The 15890-nt window shown below is 40.5% G+C and overlaps 1 protein-coding gene across 1 annotated transcript; it reads right to left on the reverse strand.

The window, feature by feature from the left end:
* Positions 1-917: 917 nt before the first annotated feature.
* LOC107813533 (uncharacterized) lies at positions 918-1697 on the reverse strand. Its single transcript, XM_016638815.2, has one exon. The coding sequence runs from the start codon at positions 1695-1697 to the stop codon at positions 918-920; it is 780 nt and encodes a 259-aa protein (XP_016494301.2).
* Positions 1698-15890: the final 14193 nt, after the last annotated feature.

Consider the following 15890-nt stretch of genomic DNA (forward strand, 5'->3'; position numbering starts at 1 on the left):
CTGTATATAACACTATAGTTATAGTTTATTAAAACATGATATCCTGTATTTCATACTAGACTTGAATAATCCAGATTCTTTTATCCTAAATTCGTCCAATTTTGGTTACTCCCTATAAAATATGCTAGAAATGCTACTTATGAAGGGATATAAGCCAGTACATTATAATGGAGAATCGGAAAATATTGGTAGTTTGGTGTCTAGAACAATTTACTGGAATTAAATAATTAATTATTTTGTTTCCTGTATATTACACTGGAGTTATATGTTGTTTAAACATTATATCCTGTATTTAAAACTGGATTTGAATAATCCAGATTTTTTTATCCTAAATTCGTCCATTTTTGGTTACTCCCTATAAAATATGCTGGAAATGCTAATTATAAAGGAATATAAGCAGTATATTATAGTGGAGAACTGGAAAATAGTGGAAACTTGGTATCTAGTACAATTTAGTGGAATTAAATAATTTAATCTTTTAATTCCTGTATATGACACTGCAGTTATATATTTTTAAACTACTATGTCCCGTATTTAATACTGGACTTGAAAAATTCAAAAATTTTTATGCTAAATTTGACCAATTTTGGTTAGTCTATATAAAATATTCTGGAAATTCTACTTATGAAGGGATATAAGTCAGTATATTATAATAGAGAAGTGTAAAATAATGCAAATTTGGTAATTAGAATAATTTACTGGAATTAAATAATTTAAAATTATGTTTCTGTATAGTTTGCTGGAGGTATATGTTCCGAAATTATATGTCCAGTAATTTATACGGGAACTTCATAAACAAGATTTTTTTTTGCAGCAAATCAAGAAACAAAAAAAACAGTAATAATATTTTGAAAAACAAGAATACCAAACAAATTATTCGGAATTACAATCACTTTTTCATATCAGACAATGGAACCTTATTGTATATAATCAATCATTTTTTTTCCTGTATTTCTTGCATAAGGATGAACTACAGCAGAATTTGTGCAATTTGTTCTGTTATGCCCATATTGTTTGCAGCAACCACATCTTGGTTCCTTCTTGAATTCTGTACCGTAAACATGTCGATTCTTCTGTCTTCTTCCTAGCATTACTTTTGCATCTGGAGGCTTAGTGATTTCTGATTTAATAGTTTCTGGTATAACCCATGTCGATGAATCACCTATAGAATTTACTTGCCCTTCATATGTTTTCAACCAAAAGTCCCTTGAATAATAGGCTGAGCAAAAGGCCGATTTCTTTTGATATATACTGTCAATTGCATGTTCACAGGGTATTTCATCTAGCTGAAATTGACAACAATCACATGTTCTTTTGTCTAGATCAACAATAAATTCCATACCCCCTTCTTTCACATTGAATTTGAGTCGATCAATGGGCAATACTCTAAATGTAAAAGTTGGTTTAATTTTTTCTTCCAATGTTGCTTCTGCCCAAGTTGATATCTCACGGAATATTCCTTCTGCAATTGTCCTTCTTTCATAGAACCAGCTTTGCAACTTTTCTTGTATGAAATCCATCATTGTTAAAAGTGGCAATTCTCTTGCACGTCTCAATACATTATTCATTGACTCAACAATATTTGTTGTTAACATATCATATCGTCTTCTCGGACAATGTGAACGAGCCCACCTTCCTGGTGGTTCCTCCATCAAATAATTAAATGTTTTCTTATCAACAACAGCTATTTGGGACATGAAGTCATCAAATTCTCATTGAAGGTATACTCTTGCAGCACTTTGAAAAAGGTTTAGTACAATATTTCTCACTCTTCTTTGCTTTAGATTCTTTTCTAAATGATATACGCAAATACCATGGTAGCACTCAGGGAAAACTTTTGCAATACCATTTGCAATGGGCTTGTGTAGATCTGACAAAAACACTAAATCCTTACGAATCCCAATTGCTTTTCTTAATTCTCTGAAATACCATTCATATGATTCGTTATTCTCTGAATCCGCTACCCCAAATGCTATAGGAAAAATCTGGTTATTTGCATCTTTTGTAACAGCCACTAACAGAACACCTCTATATTTATTTTTTAGAAATGTTCCATCAACTGCAATAAGTGGTCTACAATACTTCCACCCAGAAATTGATGCCCCATACATGAAAAACATGTAGACAAACCTGTTCAATTGAAAAGTAAATAACTTTCAGTTATACCATATGAGAAGTTGAATACTAATAACATACTACACAAAAAGCTTAAAGACGACAAACTTCCATTAAAATATACTGAAATCAAACACAACTCAAATATTATATACTGGATTAAAGATCATAATTAAAAAGAAGACGAATAATCACTCAAAAAAGTAATGAAAAATAAAACAAACTTCTAGGTTAAACAGAACTCATCCAGTATAATATACTGGACAGAAAACTTAAACAAGGCAGACATCCCGCAAAATATATTGGAGTACATCCCATAAAAGCTTACACAAGGCAGATATCTCGTACAATATACTGGAGAGAAATCTTACACAAGGCAAACATCCCGTAAAATATCCCGTATAACATACTGGAGGACAAACATTCACACGAGAATTCAGTATAATATACTGGACAAAATTTATTACTAAATTTTGAAGGCCTCTATTTTATACACAAACATAAGAAATTTACCTATTTTCTGCATCTCTCTGAATATTAGTATATGATCCTGGATTTTTTTGTTCGATCATATACAAATATGATGCCAGCTGCTCATAATTCTGTTTAGTTGTTCCTCTTAATAAAGTGTCACGACCCCAATCCCCGGTCGTGATGTCCCCCAACACGATGCTAGGCAAGCCCGACCAATTCGTCAATGAATGACTATCACGACCCCAATCCCCGGTCGTGATGGCGCCCAACACGATGCTAGGCAAGCCCGACCAATTCGTCACTCACAATCTGTCACGACCCCAACCCCGGTCATTATGGCGCCCAACACACTGCTAGGCAAGCCCGACCATTCAACAACATTATCCCAAATTCTTATTCAGATTATAGATAAATATAACAGAGAATTTACTAAGTCATTACATTCAAGTGTATAATTAATAATAAAATCTGCGGAAGTTCAATTAAAATACCACACCATAGCCCAATAGAATCCGGTGTCACGAATATGAGCCTCTAATACAGAATATCCACCTATTACAAGTCTGTCTAGGAAAAATGCGGAATAAAAGATATAGATAGAGGGGAGAGATCAAGGCTGCGAACGCCATGCAGCTACCTCAATACTCCTGGATACTGCTGCTCAGCTAACAAATCCTCACTCAGCCTATGGTATACCTGGATCTGCACGCAAGGTGCAGGGAGTAATGTGAGTACTCCGACCCAGTGAGTAATAAACATAAATAAAGGTTGAGAATAAGAAATCGTGGAAAAATATAAAGTAAACTATGACTGGCAATTTAGAACAACAATTAGTGAAGCAACAAGTCAATTAAATCAGAGTACCAATTACTGAGACATGTATAACAGATAAAAACAAATGCATGAGTGCAATGCAATGCATATGATGGTACACTCTATGCATGAGTGCAATACAATGCATATGATGGTACTCTCTAGTACCCACTGCAGCGTGCAGCCCGAGCCATCCATTTTATTTATCATCGACGGTGCTCACTGGGGGTGTGTACAGACTCCGGAGGGGCTCTTACAGCCCAAGCCTAATATAAAGCCATCTCGTGGCATCAAATCTAGGCCCTCGGTCTCATATCAATATCAGTATAATCACCCAGGCTCTCGGCCTCCATATCAATGTACTCAACCAGGCTCTCGGCCTCAATATCAATGTAATACTGCTGCGGCGCGCAACCCAATCCATGCTCAGTCCAAAAACCATCATAAGCCCCTTGGGCATTTGTAAAATAGTAGTTGTCTGTCCAAAATATCATTTAGAAATATCATTTACGTTTTCAAATCTTAGAAAGATGGCTGAGTTTGCAAAACTGTATTTAAAACCTTGGACTGAGATCAAATGATATGCATGTATGCGAAAACAGTGATGTCAATACCTGAAGGATTCAAATAATTGGCAAGAAGCCCAAATGTAACAATTAAATCCAAGTAAGGATGATTCTCAATTTAGTTCAAATAGAAAATACGGTAAAAACATCTCTCGGGATGGACCAAGTCACAATCCCCAATGGTGCTCTACCCCACGCCCATTATCCGGCGTGCAAGTCACCTTAATAAAGTGTTACGATGTGAAATTCCGGGGTTTCAAACCCTCAGGACATCATTTACATCAATTACTCACCTCAAATCGGCTATTTCTTTAATTCGCGACGCCTTTGCCCCGCGAATTGGCCTCCACATGCGTCGAATCTGCCCAAAATCGCAAAGAATATGTCACATAATGCTAAAGAGACAATACCCAATCGAAAGCACTCGAAAAATATCAAAATTCACGAATTTGGCAAAACCCGAGCCCCCGGGCCCACATCTCGAAAAATCAGAAAATTGACATCACCGGATTACTTATCTCGCCACGAGTCTATACATATCAAATTTACCAAAATCAGAATCCAAATGGCCCCTCAAATCCAAATTTGAAATATTAAAACTCAAGCCCTAGTTCTTCCTCTTTCGCTAAATTTCCATGGATTCCAAGATCAAATTTCACAATAAAAACATGTTTTTAGTTCATAGGACTTACCTCCAATCACTTCCTGTCGAAACCCCTTCAATCCCCGTCCAAAGGCTCTCAAGGTTGCTAAAAAATGGAGGAAATGGGATTTGGATCGCGGGTGAAATGTTTATTAAACTCACTGCCCAGAAATTTTCAGAAGTACTGTTCACCCGCACGATCACTGTTCATGCGCATGGTCACTGTTCACCCGCACGGTTATTGTTCACGCTGCTAAAAAAAAAAATACAGCAGCACCCAAAGAAATTGCAGCACTTTTCTTTTTACTAAAATGGCTCTAACTACATCATACGAACTCGGAATTCGATGAGTCTTGTTCCTATGAGTCACAAATAATGATGCGAACATAGTTCTTTAATAAAAACTCAATTCGGAGTTCGTTTGCTCAGTGCGATATCCATTTCGCTCGTTAAACAATTAATTCATGTTTCGTGTCAAAAACCCAATCGCGACTTGATGAAATTAGACCAAACTTTCCATATCACTCCTATAATTCATTATTTAAATTCCGGAAATCTCGACATAAATTTCGATCTTTATAACTAAAAATGAACCTTTGGATCATTACATGCTTATGCTCAAACGACAAAAATCTTCCAAAAACTCTTCCAAAACTTATCCGAGCCTCATGGGACCCCGACCAAACATGCCAACATAATTCGTAACATTATTCAAACCTCTTCCAATCATCAAAACACCTCAAACAACATCAAATTACCCAAAACTCATCGAATTCAAGCCTAATTTTCTAAAAACTTCCGAAATACACTTTCGATAAAAAACCCGACCAAACCACGTCCGAATGACCTAACATTTTGCACACATATCCCAAATCACCTAACGAAGCTACAGAAACTCTCGGATCAAAATCTCACCTGTCACACCTCCTTTTTCTGCACCCCATGGGGCGCAGGGGAGTTTTTCCAGTTAAAGGACAATCGAAACGGGATTTGTTTATTTATTTCAGAGTCGCCACTTGGGAGATTTAGGGTGTCCCAAGTCACCAATTTTAATCCCGAATCGAGGAAAAGAATGACTCTATATTACAGTCTGCGTACCAGAAATCCGGATAAGGAATTCTGTTAACCCGGGAGAAGGTGTTAGGCATTCCCGAGTTCCGTGGTTCTAGCACGGTCGCTCAACTGTTATATTTGGCTTATTTATCTGATTTTAAATATAATATGAACTTATGTGCAAACTTTATCTTTCAACTGCTTTTATCAATTACTGTTATTTTTATCAAGAATTGCAACGTTATAAAATGTATCTCGAACCACGTTAGAATCAATGTACCCGTGGTCATCGACACACTTTGACTCCGTTGAGATTTGGATTTGGGTCACATCAATGTGCACCCGAATTTAAGGAAATTAAATTATTAAAGGCGCGCCTAAAGTGACTAGCGTATTTATTTTGGGTAAGACCGTGAAATTTTACTGAACGGTCCATCCCGAATTCTAAGTATTTTATATGTAGATACATTTAGAGGGCCCCGCACTTTGTACATTTTTGTTTGTCGAGGCTCATCTCATTCCTTATGAAAAGAATTTGCAACGTCATGGAAATGCATCTCAGACCATGCTACAATCAATGTACTCGTGGTTAGAGACACGTTTCGATTCTGTTGAGATTCAGATTTAGGTCACATAAATGTGCACCCGAGCTTAAAGAGATAACATTATTAAGTACGCGCCTAAAGAGACTATCGCGTTATTATTCTGGGAGGGCCGTGAGATTTGCTAAACGACCCATCCTGGAAACTGAATGCTTCGATAATATACATTTAACGAGGGCCCCGCCTCTTGCGCGTTTTTATTTATTTTTGTCGAGGCTCATCTCGTTCTTATTTTAAAAGGTTATCCTATAGCAACTACGTTTCTTGTCGCGTTTGTCTCTACTAATTGAAAATGGTAGATAGTCCTAGTTAATTATGTGCTTGCAAGTTATCTATAACAACATTCAGAAAAGCTTGAAAATCAGAAATGAGGCTGCGTGCACAGTCAGCCGAACAAATAATCACGGGCCCAAATCCAGCCCATGCGTGATAGGCCAGACCTGGGCCACTGCTTGTTCGATGCGGGCCTGCTTGGTCTGTTTTGACCTGGGCTCGACCTTCATGAGGTTGAGGCCCTGAATTTGTGTTCTTTGTTTTAAAGGTGTGGTTTATCAATTATAATAAGGCAGTTTATCAAAAGAAATGAACTTAGCTAACAATGGATAGCTTCACGCTTGGCATGTATTAAAGAATATGCTACACGATTAGACTAAGTCTAAGATACAACCCAATGCATTGGGAATACTTTTAACTAGCAGCATACATATACAAACTGATATTCAATTACCATGCATTGATATCTACTAGGCGTGCAAGCTACTTCCAGCATCCAAACAAGAATAGAACTATTCTACATTGCATGATATTTAATGTAACAATCTATGTATAAAAAGACATTCTTCAGGTCTTTTCATTTGTATTCATGCTCAATTTTCCAATTACATCTGACAGTGTATTAGGTGTGTACCTGGTATAGAGAACAAAAAGAAGAAAGGAATGGTCAGTCGGGCAGTATGCCACAAACACAGCAGCAGCAGATGCACAGCAACAGCACAACAACAAACCAACAACCACAAGTGTTTTCCACAGTCCACAGACAAACAGCAATAATTCTCAGAACAAGGAGAACCAGCAGATGATCGAGTACCAAACAAACAATCCCAGGAAAGAGTAAGGAAACAACAGGAGGGACAAAGTGTTCAATGCAGCAAACCAGCAGTTCGACAATCACAAGCAGCTCAGTCAGTGCCAAAGAAACAGAACTTGGCCATGACAGCTTGACCAATATGAACTCTTATATAGCTCTCAGACAGTGTTTGGTTACAGTGTTTTACTGAAATTTTCTTATGTTTCCAGTCTTTTTCTTTAAACTCACAAGACCTCTCTCCAGACTAAAAATTCCAGCCCCTTTTAAGTTCTGAAATGGCCTATTTATAAGCCAAACGACCCAGTGCAGCTAAGCTGCCTGGATCCTCCCACTTGCAGACTGCCCATACTCTTTAAACCCATGCTTAAACATCTTTTGGTGCAAGCCATTTGCTCCCCACGCCTGGCCTATTCTTTAATCAAGAGTTATGGGCTCATTTTATTATTCATTTTAAAACCCATACTCTTGTGTCTTGTTCCCCATTGGTATTAGTTTAATCTTAATTAGTACCCTACTTGTCAGCTCATTTAAACTAATCGTTTTGTCCTTTTCAACACCCCAGAATACCCTTGTTAGCCCTTGATTATTACTGCCCTGCCCATTGCAGTATCAGGGCATTTTTGAACTTCTGAAAGTTCAATTTCAGAATTGCCCTAGCCTGATTCTTTTAATTGTTTTTTACAATGTAGTTACAAACTAGCATTCATAGATAATGTCCAACATTCAAATCACAATACAGGTCCATTCAGTCAAGTGAGGTTGTACATATTAGAATATTTGAACATTCAGTCGTAGGAAGTTAATCGACGACATTTATCAGGTCGACTATACTAATTATAACAGGTAATAATCAGTCGCTCATATAAACAATACGTTCAGGGACCTAAAGGGCTTCAGACAACTTTGGTCAATCACTGGGAACCTATATAAGTTAACTTATTTGACGATTAATCTAATCGACGAACATGTATATCACAGAGTACATTCAGAACACACACATAGAAAATCAATCGACCAAATAAAAGGTCTTTGCTAGAGATGGAAGAAAACAGAAAAAGTAACAGACAATAACAAATACTCACAACAACAAATCATGCTGACAAACTCAACCAAAACTAAAAAGGAGAGAGGACACTTACTGGGGAAGTTTAAACCGAAATGACCCAAGTCCGACTTAGCTTTGACCATTTGAGGCTGAACAAATTTTAACCAGGGTGTTCTCACATGAGAACACCTTGGTCAAGATACATTAAACCTCAAAACCCCTTTCAAGACCGGCCTGATTTCCCAGGTGCATGTGTTCTAAGGTCTGGATTTTCGGATCTGGTTTTTTAGGAGCTGTGGGTAGATTCGGACCAAACCAAGTCTGGTTTGGTCACGAGGAGGGTCCAGGGAGTGTCTGGTATGAAGATGGGGTGGTTTGGTATAGGTCCGGGTTCGACTCGAATCTTCAAATGAAGATTCGAGACGAGGGAAGGTGATTCGAGGCTAGGGGGTAACAGATCCATGTTCAGGAGAGTGAGGGGGTCTTAGGGTGTTCAGGAGGTGGTCACCGGCGTTCGTGCCGCCGGGTTCTGGTGAAAGGGAAGCTAGGGCGGCGTTAGGGTTTGGGGGTTTCAGAGCTTGGGGAAGGAGATGCCTGAAGGGGGGGGGGGGTTCGGATAGGGGGCGTGGGGTGTGAGGGAAAGCTTATATATGGAGTAGGGGATTGGATCTGAGCCGTTAGATCAGATGATCTCAACGGCTTGGATCTGATGGTGAGAAATGAGACGGGGTCGTTTGATAGTTAAACGGGGTCGTTTGGTTTAAGTGAGGGGCTGGGCTGAACCGGTAGCTGGGTCGGGTTTGGAAACGGGTTGCTAAAGGGGGGGCCTGGGCCGTTGGATCGGCCTGGACGGACGGCTCAGATCAAACGCCTTTATACGGCGTCGTTTGGGGGGGTTTGTCTGAGGCCTGGTTTGGACTGGGTCAGATTGAATTGGTTTGGGCCTATTTTTGGTTTCCTTTCTTGGCCCAAACCGTTTTTCTTCATTCTTTTCTTCTTTCTTTTTTTTTTCTAATTTTTAAAACTAAAAATAAAAAATGAAATTCAAACAAACATTAATTTAACACTTTAACATAATTATCAAAATATTTAACTAGGTTAGATCGCACCCCAGAATATTTTTTGTGAATTTTCTTTTACTGACCGAATTATGGTCTAATCACCATGACATACACATTTTGTATTTTGTTTGATAATGTTAAAAATAGCAAAAATGGACAGAACCACACATGACTAACAGCACACGTTACGGAAAATCGAAAATTGTACAGTGAGGTCCTTTGTCACTATTTTTTCTTTTGGAGTGACTGTCCGTGAAGCAAAAATCACGTGCTTACAGCTGCCCCTCTTTGCCCGAAGACACGAAGGGTTTTCGCGCAAAGATAAAGCGGGTGATTTTTGCTCGTCTGAGTACTCCGTGTGAAGCATTTTTTGAAAAGGATTTGACCGAACCTTTGCTTCAGAGGTTTCCTACATATCCTGGGCTGAACAGGAATCAGGTCAATGTAGTTCGGGAAATTTTTGGTAGCTGGGACTACCGTGTGACTGTAGTGCTTATTGCTGTTGTGCGCTGTTGCATGCTGCTGTAAGATGCTACCGCTCACCGATCTCCTTGTTACATTGTTAAAAGGAAAAACAAGAAGCTAAGCTAGACTATGGATCATGAGATCTCATCCATCTTCAACTTGTTCTTGTTGCCTTGCTTTCTTGTCGGCTAACGCTTTCCTCCGATGCCCTTATTTTGTGAACTTGGGAGATGACGCTGGTCCTTCGCCTTTTCTGAATGCCAATTTTCATCACTTTGCTTGATCTGCTGGGAACATGGCTTTCTTCTTTAAATCTTTCAATGGTTTCTTTAGTGGTATGTTTCTTTATCAACATTGTTATATTGGGCATGCTACAACGTTTCCAAACTGCTTCTTCTGAGACGCGTTCCTTCTTCCTTTTGAATGTGCGCTTGCTTTTGCAGCCTTCTGCTTCTTGGCGCTGGGGATTTTATTGTTTCCTGCTTGGGGATCTCCGTTGTAACCTTCCGTCTTCAGGTGGGGTTTACTGATTCCAAAATCTAGAGCTAAAAAGTATTCCCGCATTATACTGGTGGGCGACCTAGAACTTAAATGTATTCCCGCATTATACTGGTGGGCGACCTAGAACTTAAATGTATTCCCGCATTATACTGGTGGGCGACCTAGAACTTAAATGTATTCCCGCATTATACTGGTGGGCAACCTAGAACTTAAATGTATTCCCGCATTATACTGGTGGGCGACCTAGAACTTAAATGTATTCCCGCATTATACTGGTGGGCGACCTAGAACTTAAATGTATTCCCGCATTATACTGGTGGGCGACCTAGAACTTAAATGTATTCCCGCATTATACTGGTGGGCGACCTAGAACTTAAATGTATTCCCGCATTATACTGGTGGGCGACCTAGAACTTAAATGTATTCCCGTATTATACTGGTGGGCGACCTAGAACTTAAATGTATTCCCGTATTATACTGGTGGGCGACCTAGAACTTAAATGTATTCCCGCATTATACTGGTGGGCGACCTAGAACTTAAATGTATTCCCGCATTATACTGGTGGGCGACCTAGAACTTAAATGTATTCCCGCATTATACTGGTGGGCGACCTAGAACATAAATGTATTCCCGCATTATACTGGTGGGCGACCTAGAACTTAAATGTATTCCCGCATTATACTGGTGGGCGACCTAGAACTTAAATGTATTCCCGCATTATACTGGTGGGCGACCTAGAACTTAAATGTATTCCCGCATTATACTGGTGGGCGACCTAGAACTTAAATGTATTCCCGCATTATACTGGTGGGCGACCTAGAACTTAAATGTATTCCCGCATTATACTGGTGGGCGACCTAGAACTTAAATGTATTCCCGCATTATACTGGTGGGCGACCTAGAACTTAAATGTATTCCCGCATTATACTGGTGGGCGACCTAGAACTTAAATGTATTCCCGCATTATATTGGTGGGCGACCTAGAACTTAAATGTATTCCCGCATTATACTGGTGGGCGACCTAGAACTTAAATGTATTCCCGCATTATACTGGTGGGCGACCTAGAACTTAAATGTATTCCCGCATTATACTGGTGGGCGACCTAGAACTTAAATGTATTACCGCATTATACTGGTGGGCGACCTAGAACTTAAATGTATTCCCGCATTATACTGGTGGGCGACCTAGAACTTAAAAGTATTCCCGCATTATACTGGTGGGCGACCTAGAACTTAAATGTATTCCCGCATTATACTGGTGGGAGACCTAGAACTTAAAAGTATTCCCGCATTATACTGGTGGGCGACCTAGAACTTAAATGTATTCCCGCATTATACTGGTGGGCGACCTAGAACTTAAATGTACTCCCGCATTATACTGGTGGGCGACCTAGAACTTAAGAGTATTCCCGCATTATACTGGTGGGCGACCTAGAACTTAAATGTATTTGAAATTGTTCCCCCGTTCTTCCGAGAAAACTTTTGACAATCGGCAGAAAATTTTCTGCCCCGATTTTGGTGACTTCCCTGGCGTTGCATCTTGCTGCCATCATCAATCCTTTGTTTCCCTGCAGCAAACAAAAGGATTTAATTAGTTTTTATCGTGGTGGTAGAGGGTGCCTTTCTGGCGGATGATTTTTCCTTTCTTCTCTTTTCTTGCTCTATGTCCCATAATTGATTAGTGGGCAGAGTTGCCTGCTGGGGGTCTCTAGCCTGCTGGGGATTGGCTTTCAATTAACCCCCTTTTCTGCTTTCTCTTTAAGATATGCTGTGGGAGTCTGCTTTTAACTCCCGAAACCACTCCCTTTAGGAGCTCACTTCCTCCAAAATTGCCGGGCACGATCACTGCATTGCCTGGGATCGGCTTCTAAGACTGTTTGTATTATCCTGCATTGGATGAATTCCCCTCCGGTTTCTGGTAGTAAGCTTTGAAAAAATCCTTTTCAAGGCAAATTTTAGGAAGAGAAATAAAAGCTAGAAAAGGAGAAAATCTTTCTGAACCCATATTTGGTGGGGAGAAGAAACTCAGAAGAACTTATCTGGAGGACATGACTGGTCCCCGTGATCATGACGTGCACCATAGATTCCCGACCCAATCTATTTGTATCAATCGATTTGCCCGATGGTCTGACTTGCTGGGGATGATAAATGACTGTCCATTTCGTTGCAAATGTGGTCGTTTTTTGTTGATCTGTCTTGTCGCCTCATAGTGCCCTTCGAGGGGTTTTCACTAATGAGACTCTCTCCTTTCTCTCATCTCCCGGCGCCTTATGGTGCCTGTGAAGGTTTTCACCAATAAGACTCTCTCATTTGATATCCCTCATCTTGCATCGCCTCTCGGTGCCTGTGAAGGTTTTCACCGATAAGACTCTCTCATTTTATTTCTTTCGAGGAATCGGGGCGTTGTAGATACGACCCTCTCTTCTGGAGATTCCTTTGACCATCAATTCATTCCCAGTCTTACGATCCTCTTCTTTGTTGGGGATCAGTGTATTATTCTCGGCCTCATTTGCCTGACTCGACATCTCTTGAACATTGATCGGGAGGTCTTTTGGACGTTGATGTTGGTTTTGGTGTAGAGTTAAAGAAAGGCTATGAAAAATGAAAATAATTTGATGGGTGGTGTGCTACAACTTTTGGAATCAAATCTTTGTTGGAACTTAAAACATAACCTCTGCCCCAGTTTTCTTGCTTGGGGAATTTTTTTTTTTACACTTATGTTGCGCTATGTGCGTTACGCACACTGTGCCTATTATGCACACTATGTACCTTATGCATCCTATATTCACTATGATGCATACTATGACCGAGCCGTGAGGCTCCTACGTATCCTCTTTGAGGAATCAGGTCAAACGTAGTTCCCACGGTTTTGTATTTCTTATGATTTTATCTTCTTTTTTTTTCTTTCTTTTCCTTCTTTTCATTTTCTTTCTCTTTTCTTTTTTTCTCTTTTTTTTTCCATGTCTATTCCATTAGTGATTCCAAAAGAGGGGTATGAAAGAATTACTTAAGGCTCAAAGGGGGAAGCAAGGGTTAAAAGTGTTTGGATAGAAGAAAGAATTGCCTCCGTCATCTCATTATCCAACAAATGCCAAATACAAACAAATAAACCAAAAATTGCCATAATTAAAGAAATTACGCATAATATTTCTTGACTGCATCTGAATTGATAGCCATGTCGACACATCTACCCTCGACATCTGTCAAACACAAAGCACCGTTGGACAGTACTCTGGTCACGATATAAGGCCCTTGCCAATTTGGGGCGAATTTGCCTTTTGCCTCGACCTGATGTGGGAGGATATTCTTCAATACCTGTTGCCCTACTTCAAACTTCCTGGGGCGCACCTTCTTATTATATGTTCTTGCCATTCTCTTCTGGTACAGCTGACCATGGCACACTGCTGCCAATCTTTTCTCATCTATCAGGCTCAACTGTTCCAATCGAGCTTTGACCCATTCATCATCATTAATCCCGGCTTCAGCGACAATTCGGAGGGACGGAATTTCGACTTCCGCTGGTATTACGGCCTCAGTTCCGTACACCAACAAATAAGGAGTTGTGCCTATGAAAGTTCGGACGGTAGTGCGGTAACCCAACAAAGCAAAGGGTAATCTCTCGTGCTATTGTCTAGATCCTTCCACCATCTTTCGCAGTATCTTTTTGATATTCTTATTGGCTGCTTCGACCGCTCCATTCGCCTTGGGACGATATAGGGTGGAATTGCGGTGTGTAATCTTGAATTGTTGGCATACCTCTATCATCAAGCTGCTATTAAGATTCGCACCGTTATCCGTGATGATCACTTTTGGGATCCCAAATCTGCAGATGATATAGGAGTGAACAAAGTCCACCACTGCCTTCTTGGTTACTGATTTGAAGGTTTTAGCCTCAACCCATTTGGTGAAGTAATCAATGGTCACTAGAATGAACCTATGACCGTTGGATGCTGCCGGCTCGATGGGCCCAATGACATCCATGCCCCATGCCACAAACGGCCAGGGTGCTGACATCGTATGTAACTCCGTTGGTGGAGAATGAATCAAATCTCCATGTATCTGGCACTGATGGCATTTCCTTACGAAAGTGATACAGTCGTGTTCCATGGTAAGCCAATAACACCCTGTTCGAAGGATCTTTCTTGCCAATACATATCCGCTCATGTGTGGCCCACAAACTCCAGCATGTACCTCTGCCATAACCGTCGTTGCTTGACTGGCATCTATGCATCTCAACAATCCCAAATCCGGGGTTCTTTTGTACAATACTCCTCCACTGAGGAAGAAACCATTCGACAAACGCCGAAGGGCTCTTTTTTGGTCTCCAGAGGCATGTTCTGGATATATCCCCATTCTGAGGTATTCCTTGATATCATGAAACCAGGGTTCGCCATCTGCTTCTTCTTCTACAGCATTGCAGTAGGCGTGCTGATCACGGACCTGGATGTGCAGAGGGTCAACATACATTTTGTCAGGGTGGTGCAGCATTAATGCTAAGGTGGCCAAGGAATCCGCAACCTCATTGTGAACTCTCGGGATGTGTTTGAACTTCAACGATCGGAATTGCTTGCTCAGATCATGCAAGCATTGTCGGTATGGTATGAGCTTTAGATCTCGTGTTTCCCATTCACCCTGAATTTGATGTACCAAGAGGTCCGAGTCTCCCAAGACCAAGACATCTTGGACATCCATGTCAGCGGCCAAGCACAGACCCAGAATGCAAGCCTCATACTCGGCCATATTGTTGGTGCAATAGAAGCGTAGTTGAGCCGTAACAAGATAATGCCGTCCTGTTTCAGAGATGAGTACTGCTCCTATTCCAACCCCTTTCGCGTTTGCAGCTCCATCGAAGAAAAGCTTCCAACCCGGTTCCTCCGGCCATTCCAACTCATTTGTGTGCATTACCTCTTCGTCAGGAAAATACGTTCTCAAGGGCTCGTATTTTTCATCAACGGGATTCTCTGCCAAATGGTCTGCCTGCGCCTGGGCTTTCATGGCCGTCCTCATCACATAGACGATATCAAACTCTATGAGCAGAATTTGCCATTTTGCCAACCTTCCCGTGGGCATAGGTTTCTGAAAGATATACTTCAATGGGTCCAAACGGGATATGAGATAAGTAGTATACGAGGATAGGTAGTGCTTCAACTTCTGAGCAACCCAAGTTAAGGCACAACATGTTTTCTCGAGTTGAGTGTACTTGACCTCATGTACTGTGAATTTCTTGCTAAGATAGTAGATGGCTTGCTCCTTCCTTCCTGTGTCATCATGTTGCCCCAACACACAACCAAATGAATTTTCCAAGACCGTCAGGTAAAGAATTAGGGGCTTCCCGGGCTTAGGCGGGACCAATACGGGTGGGTTAGACAGATACCCTTTGATTTGGTCGAAAGCCTCCCGACACTCTGCCGTCCAACCTACCGCAACATCCTTTCTCAGCAGCCGGAATATGGGCTCACAAGTT

The sequence above is a fragment of the Nicotiana tabacum genome, chromosome 16 (genome assembly GCF_000715075.1).
Source record: "Nicotiana tabacum cultivar K326 chromosome 16, ASM71507v2, whole genome shotgun sequence".
Lineage (NCBI taxonomy): Eukaryota > Viridiplantae > Streptophyta > Magnoliopsida > Solanales > Solanaceae > Nicotiana > Nicotiana tabacum.